Source organism: Triplophysa rosa, linkage group LG6 (assembly GCF_024868665.1).
Source record: "Triplophysa rosa linkage group LG6, Trosa_1v2, whole genome shotgun sequence".
NCBI classification, from domain to species: Eukaryota; Metazoa; Chordata; class Actinopteri; order Cypriniformes; family Nemacheilidae; genus Triplophysa; species Triplophysa rosa.
Genome location: NC_079895.1, coordinates 13,995,996 through 14,021,543, shown reverse-complemented (window position 1 = coordinate 14,021,543; position 25,548 = coordinate 13,995,996). Strand labels below are relative to the sequence as shown.

General features: G+C 41.8%; 1 protein-coding gene across 2 annotated transcripts in view; it reads right to left on the bottom strand.

Moving 5' to 3' along the window:
• Positions 1-25,548, bottom strand: part of tmeff2a (transmembrane protein with EGF-like and two follistatin-like domains 2a) — an 82,838-nt gene that overhangs the window by 5,343 nt on the left and 51,947 nt on the right. Inside the window, exons 5-8 of one of the 2 annotated variants that reach the window (XM_057335574.1) lie at positions 14,279-14,375; positions 2,506-2,654; positions 2,245-2,304; positions 2,015-2,138 (exon numbers count right to left, since the gene is read on the bottom strand). In XM_057335574.1, coding sequence (XP_057191557.1) covers positions 2,015-2,138; positions 2,245-2,304; positions 2,506-2,654; positions 14,279-14,375 — 430 coding nt within the window. Of the gene's footprint in view, positions 1-2,014; positions 2,139-2,244; positions 2,305-2,505; positions 2,655-14,278; positions 14,379-25,548 lie in introns of both variants that reach the window. The other variant, XM_057335573.1, reaches the window with a different exon arrangement.

Sequence of the window (25,548 nt, the reverse complement as noted above, 5' to 3'; positions counted from 1 at the left end):
CTCTCTGGCAGACATATGTAGTGCTGTGGGTTGGGCTACGCCCAGTACCTTCGCGAGGTTTTACAACATCCGCGTGGAACCAGTGTCAGCCTGTGTCTTACACGCTGCCGGCGTATAAGGCCGGCATCTGATTTGGGCGTACGCCTGCGAAAACGCCTACTCCCCTCTCAAGGGGAGTCTAGCGCGCTATTTTAGCCTCCCTACTTCCCCCCTTAGGGCGAAGTACAGGCATTCCATCCATCACTAAGCATTGGCAATTATGGTAACAGACCGGGCAGAGTGGTCTGTTGTAACCAAGTCCAGTACTGGTAGAGTCACCCCTGCTCAGGTGGACCCATATACTCGGACTGTTTCCCTATACTCGGACTGTCCCTACAGGGTCGTCCCGTATGTTGAATTCCTGTGACCTCCCCTCCGGTGGATTACCCCACCTAGGTTCTGTCCCCCCTATTCGGGCTGACACAATTTTCTCACATGTTGTTCTCTACACTGGTGAGACCATGTTGGTGTCTCCACATGTAACCTCCCCTTGTGGTAGGATGTGGCCTCCGTAACACACTCTTCAACGAGGAGAGCAGTGTTTTCCCCAGTGTTCCTCAGGGTATGCTACTAAGTACTGATCCCACTGGAAGATTACGTCTCGCTGTAGCGCTCACATGTGACTCGCTAGTCCAGTCAGTGTCGCTCCTCTGGAGGTCGTGATACGGCTCAGCACCGTGGCGTGTAAAGACAGGTCCCCAGTCTGTCTCTCAACACAACGTCGAGAGACCGACTGAAGGGGAATGTCTCAGTTACGACTGTAACCTCCATTCCCTGACGGAGGGAACGAGAAGTTGTGTCTTCATGCCACAATGCTTCGCCGACCCGGTGCAGTGACCGGGAGATGCCTCTCAGGTTCCTCAGCCCAAAAGACGAGTGAATGGCCGCCGCCATCTCCCTTTTATACCCGTATGCACGGGGCGGGGACTGGCATGCGTGTGCCATTCGCCAAGCCCATTGGCATTTTAAAATCCCTCTTGGAGATGATAGGTTCTCAAGATCAAACCCCAGTCTGTCTCTCAATACAACGTCTCATTCCCTCCATCAGGGAACGGAGGTTACAGTCGTAACCGAGACGTTTTACTTAAACACATACCTAGAAACAGCAAATACATTTTTGAGTTGAATTTTTCCACGGCTGTGTTGTATGATACTGTATTCTGCTTATACTGTAAGTAGTAGGTTGTATTTCATACTTTTATTCTTCATAATTATAGCAAATTCCACCATTAAAAACATTTATTAATACTCTGACAAATTTATTTTTATGCTTCCAGAAGTGTCAAAACGAGTGAAGAAAAAACAAAACAACAAATAATCCGTAATAAAAATCATTTTTTTTAAATAAAAAATTTGAATAATGACTAATAATAGACTGGATTCATTTGCTCTCACAAGAAACAAGTCAATATTATTTTTCCAATAACACCACAGTATGCCATAAATCCTAAAGATTGAACTTCATTTGTGTTGAACCTGTAATGATATCCAGATAAGTTTAAAAAGAATGCATCTCTGGTTTGAAGAACTTTGTGTACATTTTATCTGTGTGACTTAGTTCAGTTAAGACCTTCAATAAGCCCATCACATTTATAATTTCAGAGCACAGGTCTTTCTTGGTTTGAGCACTAGGGGGAGACAACGGTCTTTGATACCTTAGACGTCAACACATTCACTGGTATTCAAAATTAGCACACAGAAACAAACACACGCGCACGCACGCACGCACGCACGCACGCACGCACGCACGCACGCACGCACACACACACACATTTAGAATCTATATTAAAATTTGTAATCTTTCTGTGGAGATGCTGCAATAATCAGACAAATCATGATAATGTGTCCATACACAGATAATAAAATCTGATAGCCAATGACCCCAAAGAAAAAAACTGTAAAATACATTTTTTAAAATAATTCTAAAAGGTTTGTGTAAATGTGTAATTAATGTGTAAATATGATGTATATTTACCTGCAGGATGGTGTAGAGAGCATGTTAGGATATTCACAGTCTCCATGAACACAATAGTTCTTATAGTGGTCAGGGCAGGGAATGTACAGACCCCTCGCCACCTCTGAAACTTCAGGCTTCTCTTCTACAATTTAAACACAGGTACACAAAAAACAGAACATCTGAAATTCAAATTCAAATGACAGAGAGTTAATACCGTCTCTAAATAATAACATTTAACACACACACACCTGTGTAGTCTGTCCTGGCGTACTGTCCATCTCCTGCTTTAGTGCCTGTAATCATGTCACCTGCAGGATAATAATAAATAACAGAGTCAAAAGGGAGGCACAACAAATTTGCCTTGTTCCAAGCAACCAGTTATGTAACCACTAGATTCTGTCATGGCTTATGTAAAGAGCAAGAAAGCAGAAATTGTGTAGGAAATAAATACATTTTATAAAACGGCAAAATGATTTTAAGGAACAAACAAACAAACGTGGTCTTCTCACCCTGACAGTGACCCAGGAATTTCACTTCGATTCGTTCTTGCCTCTGACACGACGCCTCTTTGACCTGGCAGGGGTTGTCATAGGAACGGCCATCTGATGCGCACACGGGGTTAAAACTAATGTGGGAACAGTCTATGTTACAGACGCACCTGTGCGGAAAGAAACATCACAAATGCCAATTACTGACAAATCAAAGAGCGTGAAAAAGGTTATAAAACAAGTGTCACCTTGTTTGATCTACGTGTCAGCTACGCATGACATTTCAGTCTTGGGAAATTCACATTCAAATAAATCGCTGGAGGCGATTCAGATGATCTTTTCTGACACAGAGGCAAAAGTAAATTATACAACAATTCTGCTACTCTAAAATGATCGGCTAAACAGCATTGGAAATATGCTGAGGTTTAGTATTAACAGCACTGAAACATTTGAAATATTTGCACACATTTTTTCCAGCCTGTGGGTTGTTTGGCCTGCTGCTATTTCTGTCTGACTTGCACAGCTTTTAGTTTTATAGTTCTGCGATGATTTTTTTGGTCTGAATCAAAGCCCTGATGATCCGGTATTGAGTACAACAGCACTCTTGCTTGTCTGATTTTGCTTAAATATTAAACCAAGTTGTTTCAAGATCTTATATGACAGGATGCAACTTTTTAGAGAGCATTTTGCTACCCTTTATTGATATTTGAAGTTATGTTAATCACAAATCGCTGCTGTCCTTCTGAAACCTCATATCTCCATATTTTGTGATTGTTACTTTTTTCCATAAATCATTATTATCAGTCCCTCTTTATGTTTGTCACTGGGTTTTGCAAATATCTTAACAATAATAAGTATCAGTGCTTGTCAACTTTGACTACACAGTATTTAATTATGTAAAAAAGAACAGTGCTTTTCTGTGCTATTCCCTGAAAAACAGTAAATTTGTTCATCTGAGGTTTCAGACAGCAACGAAATGCACTGTGGTGTCTTAACACTATATCACAGTAATCTACATCACAGAAAGTAAAAATGCTTGCAGCAAATGCATGTAAAGGTCCAGTGTATGAAATTTAGTGCCATCTAGAGGTGAGGTTGCGAAATTGCATCAAACGGCTCAAAGATGTCGTCACATTTTTGGTTCTTTGCCAAAAGAGATAACGTATTTAGGAAACGTGCCCTGTAGAGCAGTTTGTCCATTTAGGGCTACTGTAGAAACAACATGGCGAATTCCATGTAAGGGGACCCGTGGTGTATGTAGATAGAAATAGCTCAGTAATAAAAACATTACACTTCATTATGTAAGGTCTTTATACACCTTTAAAGAGTTATGTATATTCTATTGCATTTCTGTCAATAGAGCATAAAAAAGACACTTTGGACCTTTAAATCTATAAAAACAAATAAACAAGAAATCAATTTATAACAGAAAAAATGAAACCATCTCAAATATACCTTGATAAGTTTGTCCTATCTACAGCATGCATGTCAGATATTGAGAGTTTTAAACATTACGTCCATTGCAGCGGCTGGTAGACATAATCAATCATCCCAACACTTGTTTTTATGCCTACAAGAAAATTGCTTTTGTAAAAAGCCAGTTCTGCAGCGGGTGAACATTATGGTTTTAATGTACACCTCTCAATCATGTATGAGTCTGTTAAGCTCAGCATTTTCACAGGCTTCCTTTGAGACTACACACATGCTGAAACACACACACATCACAATGCTAGAAAAGACAGGCGTTTTTACAGAAGGTCTGCATCAGCGAGAAAGGCAAACATTAACTGACATTTATAATTGCCCATTTAGCTTGAGGCTGTACAAATTACCATTAGAAACAGATTAACACCAACAGCAACAGCGCTTTTATGATGCTTCTACCATACAAATGTTGATAAGGCTGGCGAGATTGCAAATGTAATGAGTGAAGTCGTTTTTCCATCAGCTTCTTCATGGATCAGAGTGAAGCTGGAAGGAAAAGATTTGGAATTAATCTGGACACAACTGAACTGGATGCAGCAGTGATTTTCAATCTATAGGATATTCATGAGTCTATCGTTTCGTAGGCTTAATGACTGGCACAGAGGACTGAAGGGACAGAGCACATCAGCGGAGAATAATACAACGCCGTGTTTCAAACAGGATGTGATGAGTTCCAGAGCTTTGATGTTCCTTCACTTATTTTAATGGCTGCTTTTATTCACATACTTTCATTAGCGATGTTAATGGGCGCTTACGTGCGTGCGTCTATGCAGATGAAAGTCCGAGACAGAGACAAAGACGCAATGAAAACGTTGCTACTGATATGCAAAGCATGCAGCCAGCGTACAAAATGAACTTTTGTCACACCTGACAATGATGGTAACCAACTAAATGGCCAGAGGAATTTCTTATTGACCATGAAAGTTTATTTCACATGCTTCATGCACAAACTCTAAATGGATGCTGAATTATTTATGATATTATTATGTGTAGAATTAACACGGTTTCGATAATCATGGTTTTTAATATCGCGTTAATTAATTTAATATGGCCGTTCGTATATTGTGATATACACATATCAAATAGGAGTCACAAAAACAGACAAAAACTGTACTTTTCCTACAACTGGTGTAAACCATGTATTATATTAATCTTCCTAATAAAGATACCAGCCAAATGGCACTTCATTTACTCACAAAAGACATTTTTAAACTGGGCATTAATTTCATAAATTCATAATTTAAGACTCTTGAGAAAAATATCTGTCTCGTAATATTGACAGTTTTGACTTTAAACTCTGATAGGGTGAGACTCAACGAAGGTCAATGTAAAATAAGTGCTCACCTGTGACTGCGCATTCAATACTAATGCACATTGCCTGGTAACCTAAACAGCCTTCAGTTAGTAAAATAAATGATTTCATTTGCCAGAATAATTGTATATTCAGATAATTATTAATAAACTTACATGTTAATTAAAAACCAGTGTGGTTCATAATAGTGATTTTATTATATTACATTAAGCATAATCTAGCTCTAGGTAAGAGTATGTTCCACATTAGCTATCAAAAGGGTTAAACTAAATTTATGTCTGTATTTTTATATGTAGGTGTTTGTGCTTTTGTTATTTTCTACCTTGTGTGTCTGAATGTGACAGCGGGAACGACAATCCGTCCACAGTCACTTTCGACTGGGCAGCAACAATCAGACAGTATAATTATAAATCTGTCTTTATTTCTGTCTGTTTCTTACTTCAGCTTTCCTTTTTAATCCTTTCGCACGACCAGAAAGCGAGGAGCTGTTTTGTATCGAGTCTGGCAATGCAAGCATGATGCGTATTGACTACAAATGTGAGAAAATATCTGTTTTAAATAGAGGCGCTGATTAAATTGAACTGTGTTGTGGAGTCGACTCAAGGGCAGCTCTGATTGTTTGCCAGTGCTAATTGAGATCTGTAATGCAAAGGCGTGTAGATGTGTCCTCAGGAACACTGGCTGTACGATAAAAACTAACAAACACAATGATATTGAGCTTTTATTTACTGTGCTATTTCCAAGAGGCACCAATAATGGCCACATATTACCTTACATGCACACACATCTCTTTGCTCACCAGTTTGAGCGTCTGTAGTGGTCATAAAGGCTAATGTGTCTTGAGCGCATGAATATTTAATGCTGCCTCTCACATTCTCTATACACACTGTGTGTATCTGCAGTGCGTCAACAACAACACACACACACACACACACACACACACACACACACACACACACACACACACACGCACACACACACACACACACATGTTGGGTTTCCATGTTTTATGGGGACATTCCATAGACGCAATGGTTTTTATACTGTACAAACTGTATATCATATTCCCTACCCCTAACACACCCCCTAACCCTAACAATCACACACAACTGTCTGCTCTTTTAGATTTTCACAAAAGTTCATTCTGTATGATTTATAAGCTTGTTTCCTCATGGGGACAAAAAAATGTCCCCTCAATTAAAAGGATTTTGGATATTGCCATCTTTGTGGGAACATTTTGTCCCCATACCGTAGGGTTTACCCTTCCCACACATACACACACACACACACACACGCACGCACGCACGCACGCACGCACGCACGCACACATACAGAACAAAGATTTCCAATAACAAACCAGGCAATAATGGCTATGTGAGCGAGTCAAACTGAAGGCTTGAGGTTTACTTAAAAATGTAGGTTGTTTGGATAGTAGCGCCTATGTGTGTGCAAGTGTGTGTTTATCTTGTTGAATGTGGAGATATGTCTTATTGATTTGTAAGAGCCATGTGGTTTCCCTGTTATCTAAACTTTGCCAGCATAGCCTGCGGGCTTCCTGTCTGTCCACCTGCCCTTTATCACACTCTTTAGAATCTCCCTCTAGAGAACATTTTATTGCTCGCTGGTTGCTCTTTCATAGCTCAGAAGAATGAATGGAGTTCTCAGTTATCAACTGTCTCAGATGTGTTTTCCTAAAATTATGTTTTTAGAAATAAAAATGGAGATGACAGATTTACAGAATTAATATTTATAGCACAGCTCATATAATATGGTTTTGGGAGAATTTGATGAGAAATATTTGAGCGCGTATTGAAATCTCAGATCTTTGCAGTCTATGAAATCTTGGCAAATCTACATGCACAAAGCACAACTGCACAACTGCTCTAAACCAGCTACACGTCCTAAAAAGTAGAGATGCACCAATACCAATATCCACTAATACCGATAGCTGATTATTCAGAGCAATATCAATTCTGAAAGGGAACCCGGTGTATAGAGAGATGTATGGCTTAATGCGTTGTAATAGCCTTACACTACTAGCATTTGTCGTTAGAAACACATCAAATATTTTCAGTTCTTAAAAAAAACCCTAATTGTAATACTCATTTTAACCTAAGGAGGCAGCCATTTCTTTTTCGATGACGTAAACTGGTTGCAGCACAGCTAGGCAGCCAAACTAAACACCGACACACTAATCAGTTCTTCAGTAAATATAAGGTTCTGTAGGATAATATATATATATATATATATACAGGTGCTGGTCATATAATTAGAATATCATCAAAAAGTTGATTTATTTCACTAATTCCATTCAAAAAGTGAAACTTGTATATTATATTCATTCATTACACACAGACTGATATATTTCAAATGTTTATTTTTTTAATTTGATGATTATAACTGACAACTAATGAAAATCCCCAAATTCAGTATCTCAGAAAATTAGAATATTACTTAAGACCAATACAAAGAAAGGATTTTTAGAAATCTTGGCCAACTGAAAAGTATGAACATGAAAAGTATGAGCATGTACAGCACTCAATACTTAGTTGGGGCTCCTTTTGCCTGAATTACTGCAGCAATGCGGCGTGGCATGGAGTCGATCAGTCTGTGGCACTGCTCAGGTGTTATGAGAGCCCAGGTTGCTCTGATAGTGGCCTTCAGCTCTTCTGCATTGTTGGGTCTGGCATATCGCATCTTCCTCTTCACAATACCCCATAGATTTTCTATGGGGTTAAGGTCAGGCGAGTTTGCTGGCCAATTAAGAACAGGGATACCATGGTCCTTAAACCAGGTACTGGTAGCTTTGGCACTGTGTGCAGGTGCCAAGTCCTGTTGGAAAATGAAATCTGCATCTCCATAAAGTTGGTCAGCAGCAGGAAGCATGAAGTGCTCTAAAACTTCCTGGTATACGGCTGCGTTGACCTTGGACCTCAGAAAACACAGTGGACCAACACCAGCAGATGACATGGCACCCCAAACCATCACTGACTGTGGAAACTTTACACTGGACCTCAAGCAACGTGGATTCTGTGCCTCTCCTCTCTTCCTCCAGACTCTGGGACCCTGATTTCCAAAGGAAATGCAAAATTTACTTTCATCAGAGAACATAACTTTGGACCACTCAGCAGCAGTCCAGTCCTTTTTGTCTTTAGCCCAGGCGAGACGCTTCTGATGCTTCCTGCTGCTGACCAACTTTATGGAGATGCAGATTTCATTTTCCAACAGGACTTGGCACCTGCACACAGTGCCAAAGCTACCAGTACCTGGTTTAAGGACCATGGTATCCCTGCCACAGACTGATCACTCCATGCCACGCGCATTGCTGCAGTAATTCAGGCAAAAGGAGCCCCAACTAAGTATTGAGTGCTGTACATGCTCATACTTTTCATGTTCATACTTTTCAGTTGGCCAAGATTTCTAAAAATCCTTTCTTTGTATTGGTCTAAGTAATATTCTAATTTTCTGAGATACTGAATTTGGGATTTTCATTAGTTGTCAGTTATAATCATCAAATTAAAAGAAATAAACATTTGAAATATATCAGTCTGTGTGTAATGAATGAATATAATATACAAGTTTCACTTTTTGAATGGAATTAGTGAAATAAATCAACTTTTTGATGATATTCTAATTATATGACCAGCACCTGTATATTATAAATTATTAGATATACTGATAGTATGTCTATTTTACGTGTGTACGTTACAGCAAACACGAAAGCGTTGATTTTGAAAATAAAATAAACAAACAACAAAACGAAAGTAAAATGCCGGCAGCTCCCTCACGGTCGACTGCCGGTCACACATAATAAAACATAACGTAAAGTCCAGGCCTGGTTCTCTCTCGTCCTTTACTGTTGTCGCTCCTCCTTTTAATAATGCTAAAAGAAGAAAGAAAGAAAATAAAGACGCTATTTGGTGTATTTTCCTACATTTTAATATTGTTTGTCAGAAACAACAGAAACATGCATATTAATAACCAAAATCATTTCGAATTTATCATATACACAGTGTTTTAGCCATTATACAATGCATTTTATCCAGATTTTGACTTTTTGATGTTGATTTATCAACATCTGTAGCCTAACGTTATTGTCTCCCTCGGTCATTAGCAGACGGGGGCTAATATTCACGTGTGCTCTAATACAGAATAAATAACCAAACCGCAAGCATTATTATTGTATTTATCAGTATATTCTCATAATGTATAAAGTATACGATTATGGTGGATGCTGATGTCTTAAATAGTCTTAAATGTCTCAAAGGCGGTAGTTAAAGCTATGATTTAACGCACGCTCACCTTGAACAGACGTCTAATACTGAACGCGTTCTTCTTTTATGGCTGGCAGGATGGCTTGTGTCAAGAGGACATACCGCCACCTACTGTCCCTGTGTGTTTGTATATCTGATCTTATGTTTTACGTGTCATATTTTACTGTTATATATGGAAAACGTGTGTGCTTCGCTGTTGCGAAAGAGAACAGGTTTAGGTCGCAACCATTTGACATCACGGATTCTGACGCAAAAAAATGGCGGCCTCCAAGTAAAAATATTTTTTCAAAGTTTATGAATACTGTGACAGTTACACTGTTTTTTATTTCACAATTATAAAGTAAATGCCATTGTTCATATATTAAACCATACATCGCTCTATACCTAGGGATCCTTTGAAAATTAAATTAATATTAAATTTCTGAATGTTATTAAAAGGACTTTTTCACAGATGATTGCTTCATGAACCTGGGAGAGATCAAGGCCGGCTGTGCAAGAAAGCTTTTGTTAAAAAGTGGGGCAATTCCAACCATTACAACTTCGCAAGGACAGTCTGGCGCTTCAGATTCGCAGCCTGTAAGTATATTTTCATTGTAAAAGACTTTGTTACGGACTAACGCGTGTTGAGTTTGTCGTGTGTTTGTGATCTGCAAATGCAGACAAGCCGTGTGCGCAACGTGAAAAAAGACAACATAAGTTCTAATAATCAGTAATTATGTTCCAACTAGAGGCAACAAATGTCGTGTTTATAATGGGGTTTATTGTCTTTGTTGAGTCGCGAAGTGACATGGCTTGATGACATTGGTTGATCACTAACGACAAATCTGTATAACATCGTATATAAAAGGTAAAACAGTTAGCTATAGTTTTTAACTATTTAACGTAATATCTTTTTAATAAAACCTTACCAATCCTTTACATCCTGCTCAAGTCGCGCTGGCAAAGTTGATGTATCGGCTTGATCATCTTCATTTTCCGGATCAGATTCGGGTTCGAATTGATAAGGAAGTACCGATGACATTTTATCACCTGTCAGTACAATTGCTTTGGAACCTGATGTTCCAAATATGGTAAGAGGCATTACATTTCAGACACACGCTTGCAGTATTCAACCAATCACTATGCACTGGTTAACTGGCCAATCATAGAACACCTCGCTTTTCAGAGCGATGAGCTTGGTAAAAAATCTGCGTGTTTTAGAGAGGCGGGGCAAAGAGGAGATACAAACATGCACGGTATGTGGAAAATACAGCGTTTTTGAACCTTAAATCGTGTATACACATTGCGTTACATCTAAAACAAACGATAATATTAGTTTTAGCCATATCATATGACTCCTTTAACATTTTCTATATACAGAGCATAAATTCACAGCATTTTCCTGTCCACTTTTGATTGACAGGATATATCGGCCCTGATCAATGGCTGTTTTTAAACTATCGGCCGATAGCCGTGTGAATAATTGCTTTTAAGTTGTGCTTTGGTTTAATTTTTACTGTTTCTTTATGAAGTTTAACATGCTGAATACAAATCACACATTTATACATTTCGGTATTATTACTTGTACGCAGAAATTACAAGGTACTGGCATAACACTGAGCTGAAAACAACAGTTTAACATAACAGTTACTAAAAACGAGTCGTCCAAAACTTCAGGGGGTCATTTATAAAACTTTGCGTAGATTTTATCCTTAGAGTGTGCGCACGCACAAAATGAAGATTTTGCCACGCACAAAAGTTTTCAGATTTATAAAACTACGCGTGCGCCAGAACTCGCGCATAATTAGCCTTATAAATCCCTGACAGGAGAAGACTGTGCATAAGTGTATCTCCACCCCATCTCCTCCCCGATATAACCATATATGGTGCTTACAACGCCTAGTTTAACTATGCATAATGTAATCTGCATATCATTTCCATATGAATATTTCCATTCACATGACGGTACGAGCAGGGTTCAAATTGAGGGGGGCTGTCCCGGACCCCTCATTAGCCTTAAGGGACCCCTCATAAAGTCTAAATTAATGAACTTGGGGCTCCCCTGGTTTTTTATTAAAACTGGACTACTAAAAACTAAACCAAAATTATTTTTTGTCATATTGTCACGCTAAAACAAAACACTATTGAACGTTATTTGTCCAAATTTTTTAAGACGCAAATTAAAATGACATTTTCATCTGAAAATAGCCTATCCATGCATGCTCAAGCACGCCACACAGTGTTCAATGAAGACATGTACAGACAGAGATGTCACACTGAGTGACACTTGCAGCGTGCGTATTGAAATGTCGTGACATTTCGACACAGAGAATTAGGAGAAAATAAATACATGTTTGAAATAAATGAATAAAATGTCACGACAGGATTTTAAATAAAACACTTTTAGTCAATGATTGGGAGACTTGGATACTTTATTGAATATATCATGATCATACGTAATAAATCATAATTCATGATGATGTACCCATCTTAGTTAATGTTTTAATTAAGATGTTGTTTTTTCATGAAGTCAAGACTTCAAACTCAGGTTACATTCCTGATAATTCATGAGGTATTAATGCGTCAAGTAATGTTTAGTCCATGCATGAATGTATGCCTGAATTCATGATCATTCATGTACCCTTACCAAAAAGAGTTTGAAATGATTCTGCCTCTATTACTTCACTCACACCAGTAAAGGCGGCGTACAGTAGGCTACGCATGGTCCCGTAGTGGATTAAATATTTGCATTGAATTTTGATTTAAGATTTGAGTTAGATTTTACAATAAGGTGTTTATGAAACAATTATCACTCAATACAAACACAAATAACACTGCTGGATTTAATTTTCATTATAGCGTGGATCTAACATATCATATGGAGATTAAGTTAAATGTGTGTGAGGCATTAATACTTATAATAGTTCTTCTAACATTTACTTTCTGCAATGACTTGAGTTCACAACCTCGCCATTTGTGTCACCAATTCCCCTTGTCTCCAGAATGTGCGTGCATGGGTCAGAGTTTGCTGCATGTGCGCAAATTTTCCCATCAAGTTTGTTTTTATAAATCCCATCTTTTGCGTAGGAAGTGCCGTACGCATCTTTCAGGGCGTGTTTTGTGCATACGCAACTCTTATAAATGAGGCCCCTGAAGTGTACATTTGATCGTTTTTGTCTACTACTCGATCGATACTGTCCTCACAAACCAAGTTCCAGGCATAGTCACCCATCATCGCTTCATCCCACCTTCTGAATGTAAATGAACGGGAATCACGCCAAATCCAATTACACTTTAAATAAATTTTGACCAAACATGGTTTCTGTCTTTTTAGTCGGTTCTTATCACGCTAATGTACAGTATATATATATATATATATATATACAGTATATATATATATATATATAAGTGTTCGTTTTTCTAATAAGTTTGGTTTTAGTTAGTTATAAGATGATGTCATGAAAAGGGACATGTTAACATGATATCTTCATGTATGATTGAGTCATCAGGGAATATGGGCGTATATATTCCCTGATGTATATCAGTGCCCATATCTTGGACATTTTGGTTTCATTTTTCTGCAGTGGAAATAAATAGGAACGTGTCATCCATCTTTTTTACATTCTATGCTCCAAACAGGTGCTTTCTAAATAATTTGCATTCCAAATGCATCAATCTTTTTGTTGTATTGTGCTGTCATTTGCATTGTGTTGTGTTGCATTATGTTGTAAATAAAGTAAAATTGCAGAATTGGGCTCCTGTTGGATGCTTTTCCCATAACTAAGATCTCAAACCTCACTTCCATACAGCGCATTTAGCATACATGCATCTCTCTCTCGTATTCAAAATACACACTCATTTACACTGTCTATTGCCCTGAACAACATCAAATCCTTTGCTCTTGAAAAGAGTGCTTGTCATAACACTGAACCACCACACAAACACACACAGAAATTGTATTAATGCAGTTTATAGCATTGATTTGATCTATAATCTCTCATCTCAGTAATCCTTTCAAATGACGCAGGGAGACAGATTGAACGAGGCTAAAAAGTGTCTGGTAAGAGCGTTTTAGGGAGAGGAACAGTGAGGTGAGTGAGTCATCTGCAGTCAAGTGTATCAGAGCAAGGGGCCGTCATGGGACCGTCGCCACGACTCAAGCATAAACGCCTCAAATCGTGCTGATATCTCAGAGGAGGGAAAGGCTGTTTCATTTTGATGCATCCAAACACATCCGCTCTCAAGCTAGTACTTGCAGAATCTTTAGTGAATCTACAGACTGTCTTTGGAAATCTGACATGTAATTCCCCTCGGATGCCCTGAGAGAAATAGGCAGAAGGGAGGAAGAAAGACCTTCCTCTATTAAGATTAAAGGGTAGTCTTCTTCACCATCGCTGACAGCTTGAGCAGTTCACTGATGCCCAGGACATATACGATATGTGAATCATGATTTTTCCAATAGTTACATTTCTTGAGAGGGATACTTGAGTGGACATGGGTTCTTGTTGGCAATGGACTAATACAATTTTGTGAGGTTTATCTTTAAAAGAAGAAAAAAGAAAATTCTTATGGGCCAAATAAACTTCCAGATATATTCTCTGAAAACAATTCTTAATATCTTATGCAGTTTTATTTCTCTTTTGCTTCATCATCTTGGTTTACAGTGAAATATCTTAGACATTTTTTACCAGAAAACAGAAAAAATAAAGCTGAAAATCCATTTAGCCGTTTCTTTATCTCTCACCAGACATCTTCTGCATCCACGTCACACTCCGCCCCGAACTGGCAAATGTCACAGGTGGACGTCTCCTTCTGTCCATTCTCCGCTGAACCCTCATTCCCTGCTTGGATACACAAAGATGAGACAAGACAGCATAAGCTATCAAAGGTTTTACAAATATTACTCCGAGCAAGATGAGCCGGCAATCATCATCCACCTCTCTCTCTCACACACACACACACATTCATAAATGGATGGAGAGACGAAGGTCAGACATAATTCTCATTCTTTCTTTGTCTCAAGCTCTTGCTCTCATGAGAAGTTCAAATCCCTCACTGATCTTTCCACAGCCTCGCCCCTCATTTCATCATGATGATTTCTGATTCGCCGCTCCTGCTCCCCGGCGATAGAGGCTTCCCGGGAGCCACAGCTTAAAGCCCCTCGCTATCGCATATCTGCCCTCATCAGTAGACGGGGAAAAGCAATCCCGTACGCCATGGAATTTAAATTACATCTCCTCCTCGGAGGATCATCATTCCCCTTTGGAGCCTGACCCTCCATTATGAGGTGCTATTTTTAAGACTTAGACCGCAAAGACAGAGAGTGGAGAAAGAGGAAAGTGCAAGAGCGAAAGAAAGAAAGAAATGTCAATTAATTTCACATTTGTAGAATGTAACTTTCGTACTCATGGATGAAAAGTAGTTTTCTTTCTCTGACACTTTCAAGTTTTGTTATTTGTCAGAACATACAAATAGGAAAAGTTGACTGGATGCGAAACGTCTTGGTTACGGATGTAACCTCGGTTCCCTGATGGAGGGAACGAGACGTTGTGTCGAACCGACAGAATGGGGTTCCTATGGAAAACACCCAGCACTGAGCCACGTCACAATCTCCGCGGAGCGACGTTGACTGGCCTGGGCGAGTCAGACGAAGACGCTAACGCGAAATTATGACCCTCCAGTGGAGAGGAAGGGGGACCCAGAGCTTTACACAAAGTTGGGAAGCCCCTGTCACCGGCCGTCATGGGCGGAGGCCTAGTTCTCTAAATGGCGAGAAGCCGCCCGGCACCGTACGGGCCACTGGGTAAGCATTATTCCCCCCTGGGGGAAAAACGCTGCAGAGGCCACTACCTACCGTAGGGAGGAATTAGTGGAGACACCACATGGTCTCACCATCAGGGGAGAACTCATGGGAGGAACGTGCGGACTGCAGGAGTTAACCGCAAGGTGGGAGTCCACCTGGGGAGGTCATGGGTTGCCAAGGTGGGAACCATTCATGAGGATACATCCAACGGAACAGCCCACGGAGGGGGGGTTTCCACGTCTGGAGCAATAGGTCCGGTTAGAGCTATGTGGGAGATAACTCAACTGTTCCCCGGCCTAAGGGGGCAGGGCTGCATTGCCCAGCCTGTCCCCTGGAAGGGTGCTTCCGCAGGCATACGCCCTACCGGCTGCCGGTCCCACACCTTGCCAGGATGTGGGCTGACACCGGTTCCACGCGTAGGTATTAGAACCTCACGGAGTTGTTGGGCATAGCCCAACCCGCAGCTCTGCAGATGTCTGCCAGAGAGGCGCCCTGAGCCAGTGCCCATGAGGGGTGTGCCTCACTCCCAACGGGCAGGGGCGAATTGAGATCGGTATGCCCTAACGAGGGCATCCACGATCCAGTGCGCCAGCCTCTGTTTGGAGACAGCCCTCCCTTCTGCTGACCTCCGAAACAGACAAAGAGCTGCTCAGAGCTTCTGGGCTCTGTGTGCGGTCCAAGTAGAGGCGCCGTGTGCCGTTCCGCCATGCGCAAAGCCGTCTTTATCAAGACTGAGAAAGAGCGGCAACCCCGAGAGGCTCGAAGGCACCTAGGTCGCAAGAGGGTACGGAGCGCGGGTAAGGTGGTCACCCTCTCGCGCCCCTTAGGAACCTAATGACCAGGTCGTGCTGTCCCAGAGGCTACCCAGCACTTGGGTCATGATGAGTGGCCATAGCGGCTACATACATTCCCAGTGTGGAGGGGGAGAGGTTACTCCCCAGTCTCTCTTGAGGAAGGGACAGCTCGTACCCGACCGAGCAACTCCGCGGGTCTTCTCACCGAGATGAGCACCAGGACGAGAAGAGGTGCCAAGGGTTGGACATCAGGATGCGCTTCTGCGTGATCAACCTGAAAGGCAGCTATTGTGTAGGTGCCTGTTCAGAACACACAGACCCAAGATAGGGCGCAACCCCCGCCTTTGTTGGGGACAATGAAGTACAGGCTGTAAAACCCATTGAACATCTCGGCTGGTGAGACGGGGCTCGATCACTCCCTTCACCAGAAGGGTGGCGACCTCGGCCCGAAGTACGGGAACATCCTAGCCTCTGACTGAGGTATATCGGATGCCCTGAAACTTGGCGGGCGTGAGGCGACTGGATCGCGTAGCCAAGATGGATCGTCTTCCCTAGCCAGCCTGACAGTCTGGGAAGCCGGACAGGCTCCCAGAATGAGATGGGGACTAAAGGTACAATCTTTTTCATCGTCCCCCCGGGGGGGGGTTCGATGGCTAACAGTACGGATTCCTTGCCGGGGGAGGTCCCCCGGGGAGGAGATCGGCTCTGCTGTTTTTCCTGCCTGGTGACTGCGCAGCTCAACGCACTGTCTGACTGAGAGTGCTGAGGGCTGGTGTTTATACTCGACATTGTGCTTCGCCATGACGCAACGTCGAGTTTGCCGTTCACCGTCGTGCAGAGGGTGGGAGCGGCTGTGATAACCCAGAGAGAGAGGAAACTCTCCTTTTTTGAGAGTAAGTGGGCGCTAGCCCCCCGGAGGGGGCCAGCAGATGGAGAGACGGGGCAGGATCCGTCCCTATCCGACTTCCCAGCGATGTGGCTGGGGTCGGGCCCAATGGTAGCCTCGATCCCCCTGAGGTCTTCCCATGAGGGCCGCTTCACCGCGGCTGCTGATGGGGCGATGGTCTCCTCTTCGCTGTCTCCTCCAGGGGGGGGCGCCTGAGTGGGGGGCGCCAGAGCTGGAGGGCGTCGAAGAGGACCAGGGCTGCTGGGAAGCAGACAGTGCACGGGACTCGACGGCCAAGGCCGCCGAGTCGCGGCACGGAGGACTGCTTCTTTACTGTAGAGAACCCTCCGGGGGAGGCCGCGTGCGGGTCTCGAGCCCCCCGACGGGCGGGGGGTGAGCGGGGCCGCTGCAGCTCGACAGTAACACCAACCAGCCCCCCTTGCGAGACGGGGGCGTCGAGAAAGCGGACCTTCTCGGCGTTACTCATCTGCGCAAGGATCAGCCAGAGGACTGTCATGAGACTTCTCATGGACCACAAGTGTGGACATCGTCCGACCCAGGGCCCGCGTGGTCACCTTGGTCGCCCGTAGAGCGAGGTCGGTGGCGGCGAGGAGTTCCTGCATAAGCGCTGGGTCGGTCTTACCCTCGTGGCGCTCTCTCAATGCCCTGGCCTGGCAGGAGCCATAGCGTGGAGAGAGGAGGCAGCTTGGTCCGCTGCAATGTAAGCTCTCGACACCAGAGACGCCGAGACACCACATGCTTTGGACGGGAGTCTAGGTCGAGCCCCCCCCCAGGTGGCCGCCGCCTACGGGCACGAGTGCACCGCGGCGGCATACTCCACCTGGGGGACAACGACGTATCCTCCAGCTGTCTCAACCTCGAGGGAAGAGAGGGTGAAGGAACTTTGTTTGACGTGAAATGTGCCGGAAAGGGGCGTTCCAGGTCTTACTAAGTTCCTCATGCACTTCTGGTAAACAAGGCACTAGGGGCGGGCGCGGCTTGGAGCCGCGCTCAAACCTGAGGCGCCATGTAGCCACGGGAAAGCATGGCTGACATTTCGATGTCCGCTTCTTCCTGGGCTCGAGCCCCCGAGGGAGGGAGCCCGTGGAATCGTCGGAGTCGGATGGCAGTACGTCACCCCCCCCGATGCTGCAAGAGACATCTCATCATCACGCATCGTGTCCGAATACGTGATTGAGGAATAAGACGGCGGACCGTCTCCTGGGGAACGGTCAGACGAGCGAGACGAGGTGCGAACGGTCCGTGAGCCAGTGGCTGGCGGATTATCGCTCACAGTAATCCTCATATCACCCTCGCTGCTTGCCGTAGCGGACGGCAGGGCCGTAGTCCTGCCGCCACGGAACAGGGAGCAAACGAGGTGGTGGCTGAGTCCCGTGAGAACACAGCCACCCGTGACGCAAAGTCTGAATCATCACCGCCCGCAGTGCGGGCAGGACGTATCCACAACATCTGCCCCAGCATACTGGAAGCAGGCATCGTGTCCGTCCCCCTCCTCGATGAGTGTGTTGCACCCATGAGAACAGCGGGACATGCCACGCTGGAGAAATTTGCTCTTTTAGAAGGAAATTTGCTCGAACACCTCCGGAACTGCCGAGACGCCCAGGGGAGAGTCACTGCAGGAAGGGACCGTCCGCTGTCCACATCGTAGATTCCAGCAGAAAAATGATCACCAAAGATCGTAGAGAAGCTCATCAGATGCGTAGGCTCTGAAGAACAAAAGGTGACTGAATGAGCACGCCGGCTCCCTCTTATAGGAGGAGCCCGGCATGCAAATTTCATTCGCCAATTTTCATTGGCCTTTTCTAAATACTCAGAAGATGATAGGTTCTCAAGACAAACCCCATTCTGTCGGTTCGACACAACGTCGAGAGACCGACAGAAAGGAAACCAAACTCTTTTTGTTCCCAAGGAGCTTAAATGGGTAGTTCACCCAAAAATGAAAACTTGTATGATCTTTTTTCTTCTGCAGAAGATATTTTGAAGAATGCCAACAACACTGGCTCCCACTGACCTCCATTGTACGCACCCAAAACCACTGAGACATGTCTCAAAATATCTTCATTTGTGGTTCACAGGATAAAGAGTCACATACAGGTTTTGGACTACAAGAGGATGAATAAATGTCGATTTATTTAGGTTTATACTATCCCTTTAAGGCAGTTGAGTTATGGGACAGACACCAGAAATGACCCAATCATCTGAAATGGCAGGTATTTGCTATACTTTAGGCCAGAACTCATCGTTATTCTGCATATGAAACTATTTCAATCACACTTTTAATTACATTTTCCAAATTTTTGACCACTTATCTTTACTGCAAAGAAATTTTTGGTAGCTGAATGAGGCTTTGTCCTTCTGATCTACGCAGGGATGTTTATGTTCATGCTGGTTCGAAGCTGGCTGACCAGGATGTTCTTTCATGTTAAGCTGGATGACCATGGAAATCTTGCTGGTATATATGAAATGCCCGGTGGGATACCGACACCCAGCATCCAACACAACATATGCTGGTGTATTATTTTCCGCAAACTGCTTGTTTTGTCAATATTAGCCCAAACGCCTTCTGTAAAAACTAGCCCATGAATCCACTGTTAATATTTTCTATCCATCTTAGAATGTACATGTGCAGTTTGCAGACGCTTGATCCAATCAGTATACATTTAGCATTTTTTACATCTTATCAGTGATGTGTTTCTTCAGATTTTTACCCACAACCTTACCCACTGCCAAGGTCATCAGCAAAGTCAATGAAAAAGCGTCAAATAAAGGTGTGTTCCTTTAAAACTACGGTATTTGATTTGATTATAGTTTAAATGTACCTCTGAAAACATGTCCATTGACTTGCATATCAATCATGAATACATCAAGCATTATTCCAAACCTATCTTCTGTCCAGCACCAGGAGCGATTATCACCCAGCTTCTCCCTGAGGTCTGTGTCTGCACCCACAGGCCAGGAAATAAGAGACGTGTGGGACGGGAGGGGCAGTAACGGTTATCTCTATCTCCTCGTTAGATGGTCCCTCTCTGAATTGATTTTCTCTGACCAGAAACACGGTCGATCAACAACTCCCTCCACTTTCATCTCCAATCACTACCGTACTGCAGACTGACCCTGTTTATGAATATCTTTTATTTTTTTTGTGAAAGTCAATGCTTGTTGTTTTTATATATACACTAACTGGATTGTGGATAATGGCCACGAAAGTCTAATGACTAAGTCCATTAAGTTGTTTTTGTGAATGAAGAATCCTAAATGCGCTTTAATGTGCTTTAAAATGATCATAAATCTCAGAATATCTACAAATGTCTTTGTTTGTACATTAAAATCAATCGGGGCCTATGCTGAACGGCGGAATTGGTTTGGCTGTAAATGGTATGAAAGGAGATACTCAAATGAACAGAAGACAGATGGTAAGTGTCCAAGAAAATGTCCCTTAATGGGACAAACCTACTTGTGCAGAAACTAAGGGGGCGGGGGGGGGGGGGGTTGGGGGATTTAGGGCAAAACACAACCTGTCAGGCAGATGATGAATGGAAGCCACCCATCTCCTGCATAGTGTATAGAAACTGACCTTCAAAACAAACAGCAAAATGAGTGTAGCATTCCAGTATCAAGAGACTGGATGGAAATTGTTACGTTTGTTTTGTTTTACCCTATTTGCACAAATTTATACAGTATGTATCCATGACATGGAAATTAATCCCACTTGATTTTCTTCTGTGGTATTTTCACAGTACTGTATACAATAAATGAATGAAAACACATCTAATGCAGATCAGATTAATCTGAACACCATTTGAGAAAATAAAGGGGTTTAGCATCCAACCCTGTCTGATCCTCCAAAAGGTCAATGGGTTTTATTTTATAATTATTTATCATTTGATGTAAAACATGCAGAACTTTGACTATTAACAGTAATGCACAATGCATAGGTTACTATAAAACAACCTGTCTGTTGGAAGGATTGCCATTCCACAAGAGCATGCTGGGTTCTTGAGAGACACAAAGGTCAAGTGAATCTCCACAGATAGAGAGGGCACATTACATCTTTGAATCAATAGAGAATGTAGGAAGCATAATGCTTACAGTGGAAAGATGATAGCCTGTAAGTAGATACTTGGATTTCAACTGATTTCCATGAGCTACTAAAGCTTCTGCTATACAATGAAATTACCATTAAACAATGTGTGTCATATAGAATTGTCACAATAAGGTTGTATTTGGTAACATTAGTTAATGCATTAGTTAACATGAACTAACAATGAACAACTCTTCTACAGCATTTATTAATCTTAGTTCATCACATATTAATTTCAGCATTTACTAAAACAATTTTAAAATCAAACGTTGTAACTGTTAACATTAGTTAATGTGTTGTGAACTAAAATGACCAATTGTATTGACATGAACTACCATTAAAAAAGTTTAATAAATGCTGAAAAACTATATTGCTCATTGTCAGTTCATGATAATTAATGCATTTACTAATGTTAACAATCACAACCTTGTTGTTAAAGTGATAGTTTACCCAAAAATAAAAATTCTGTCATCATTTACTCCCTCTTGTCATTTCAAACCTGTATGACTTTCTTTCATCCACAGAACACAAAAGAAGATATATTGAAGACTGTTGTTAACTGGCCCCCATTCACTTGCATTGGTTTTGTGTCCATACAATATAGTGACTGGGGGCCAGTGCTGTTCAGTTACCAACTTTCACCAAAATATCGTCTTTTGTGTTCTGTGGAAGAAAGAAAGTCATAAAGGTTAGAAAATATAAGAGGGTGAGTAAATGATGACAGAATTTTCATTTTCGGATGAACAATTTTTTTAAGTGTTACCCAATTGTCTTTAATGACACTAACATTCAGAATGATTCAACTCCATAGCTTTCTTCCCATGTTAATATATCTTTCAATAAAATAGTTGTCTATTATATTATTATTAAGAAATCCAACATATGTAAATGCCTCTATACTATAGGTGACTCCTTATTTACCTAATTTAATATAATGCATTGTTTGTCACAAAGCATAAAACCTCAAAAATATACATACTATGTGAATAAATTGATCTGTGTTTACTGGACGTTTTGTTAGGCTTTCTTCTTTATTATCAGCTTTAACATTTGCTCTGTGAAAAACAGCAGCAGCCTCTCAATGCTCCAATTGTGCGCTCACCAACTGAGCCTTTGCCACAGCGGGGCCATTAAAACACGCTTTGCACAAATAAGTCTCCTCGAGTGTCCCAATCCCAACGGAAAGAGCACGTTGAAAAACGCTCTTTGGCACTTCGCCTCTTCTATCCACACCTGACAGCACACAAGACCTTGCCAATGACCCATTTGCACATGTAATTACAGCAATCCGCTGACGACAGTGGCGGAGAGTGAAGGTGTCTAATTTTGCGAAGTGCTCCCGAGGCCCTTTTTTCACAGCCTTTGGAGAGCGTTCTCAAAGCCAGATGAGGGTTTGAATTGGCAGGATCCAGAGCCAATGTGTGAAATTCACGAATGAAGTCCAGAACGGGTCGACCGTCTTTGACGGATTAGGGGGGTAGAATTAGTAGAGGAATTACGTTTTAAAACTTTATTTTTTACAGTTTTGACCAGATTAGGCGCTGCTTTCTGCAAGTCTTCAATTGAGAGCCGGCAGCAGATATGCGATCAGTTCCACACTGGATCATTACACAGCACAGGGGTCAACCTTGTCAAACACACCCGAGCAAACACGTCCACACACTTCACAAAAAAGACACTCGTAAACTGAACTCCATGTATATTAGATAAATATTCGGACATAAGTGGCACTTTACTAGCATTAGCTGTTAGTTTTATATTCTCCCATGAGAAGTGCGGAAGAGGTTCAGAGCCTCTTACGTTCACACGCAGCTCAACCAGCTCGGTGCTGATCTCCACATTTGACACTGATGTACCCCTGTAATAACTGTCATGATGGAGCCGCTCTCAGGAATATAATGGGAGAAGACTGCGTGACAAGCAAGGCAGATGAAGAGCGGTAAAACACAGATTGAAGAACATCAAATGGCATTTGTGGTAGAAAAGAAGATGATTTTATTTATAACAATAATGAACTGGACCGAAGCGACAGAGGGGGACAGAAGAGAGAAATAAATAGACTGAAAGAGAAAAGGGTCAGAAAGAAAACAACATCCCCAGCATCAAGCGGTCGATGGGCAGTCAATAAAGTGTCACTTTCTGCAAGCTAAGAAGCCGGTCTTGATGAGGGGATCTAAAATGAACGTTTGCATTAGTGGCCGCAGCAACTAGTACTTTGTCCACTGAATGACCTTCCCTAATTTACACGCTCACATTAGCCACTAGACCTTAAGACGCCACAGAGAAAACATTCAACGAAGATTTCTTGCATATCTGTAAAAAAGATTTTTTCACTCTTTTGAGGCTTTGAATAGAAGACGGTGATAGATGGTCCCTTGATAGCTTTCTGCCAGATTTAACTCAGACTTAAACTGATGCTGTTCTGTTTCCACATCCTAGTGGAAATGGATCTCAACTCATACAGAGTTGTATGTGTTAGGATAAAAACAGGCATGAGGGGAAATGCAGTTGATAAATCTGGAATTCTAACTTCAAAGCACAGTTCACTAATAATCTGTATATATATATATAAACTGTATGTATATGTAAATATATTGTATACGGTATATTAATAGTATATATATATATATATATACAGTATATATATATATACATTATTTTTTTCATTTATTCCACAAAAGGTTCTTTGCGGCGAAAAAAGGTTCTTCAGATTATTAAAAGGTGAAAAAGAGATGGTTCTTAAGAATCTTCGACTCTATGGCATCGCTGTGAAGAACCTTTTAAGAACATTTATTTTTAAGAGTGTATAAGAAAATTGCTAAAGAAATGACATTGACAACTTAAAATAAAAACGCTAATTAAAAACATGAACAAAACTAGAATAAAACCGAAAACAAAACTATAACTCTGAAAACTAAAAAAAAAACTATAACTCTGAAAACTGAAAACAAAACTATAACTCCTTCAGAAGCAAAACCATGATATTCATTTGCCAGTGGCATGCACTACTAGTTCAGTTACAGGAATTTTTCTCCCTAATGTCTATTTATAAGGTTAGTTATGTGTTAGAAAACATTCATATTTTATTTTTATGACTGTTTTCAAGTCTATCTCTGACCCTTGGGAATAAACAACTCATTTGTTTTGCTGCTGTGCCTTTATAAAATGGCTCCTTTGCAGGTAAAAAAAGCAACAGCAAGTGCAAGTGTTCAACTCACACACTAGTTTTTACAGTAGCTGATCCATCCTTTAACAACAGCCTCTCTGCACAGCCTGCATAACATTGTGACAGGGATTGTGTAGTCTAAATGGACATGGTTGTCATGATTCTGCCGCATCATGACATGTTTTTCGTGGTCTAGTGGCAGGATCATGACAGAACCCCGTGTTTCATGTGGAGAGGGGTAATTGTGGCCCTTAGGGCCTTCCATACACCCTCTCCAGTCTCGTATCTGTTCCCGCCCTCTCGTCTCCTCATTATTGCTCGTTATTGTTTCATACCCCTCAGCTGTTCCCTCTTGATTTGTTCCCTTATTTAATGCCCTTGTGTCTTCTGTCGGTTCATTTTGCTTTGTCTGTCCGTCATCGCCCTCCCGGTCTGTATTACTGTATTTTCTAGTCTAGTTAGTTGTAGTTCATGTCTTGTATTTTGTAATTCATGTCTTGTCTAGTTTAGTGTAGATTAGTCTATGTCCCTGTTTACCTCCTTGCTGTTTTGTTGGTTTGCCCCCTCGTGGGTTTTTGTTTCATGTTTGTATTTTTGTAATTAAAGTCTTTTTGTTAACCCCTTACCCGCTGTCTGCACTTGGGTTCTCTGTCCTTGTTCCCTCACCGTTCCTGACAAATGGTTATCTGTTGGTACATTTGTGTGAGGTGTCGCATGTTTAAAACGAGACATTTTGTGCAGTTTCATTAAATGTCTTTAGTTTAAAAATACGTTTCTGAAAAGGTTTTCAAAAGTTAACCATAAGTTCATAGTATAGCACGGCTGCTTTATCTCACAAGATCAAGGTATATATTTGGACCCTCATGATATGACTTCCTTAAACCCGCCAATAAATTCTCTAATCCAAACCTCCTGCTGCTGTGGAGCTTGTGACTGTCCTAACAGCAAGATGTTGGCAACTTGTCTTTCCATCTAAACTCCAAGAAACCATGAAGTGGCACAGAGAACAACAGAGATGTTCCAGCACTGTGGGTGCCACTCTTTGCCACCAAACCCCACTAATCCCCATCACAGTGCCAAACTTTTCCTCCAGTTTTGCCCATGATCTTTAGATAAGAAGCAAGCAAGCAGTGTGAGGCAAGCTGCTGCACACAAGGTCTAGTTGCTAAAGGCAAATCTTAAGCAATGCCAAAGACTGCAGATTGCCATCAAATATGCAAGAATACGTTTAGTGTAACTTCTGCAAAAATACAATTTCCTTCA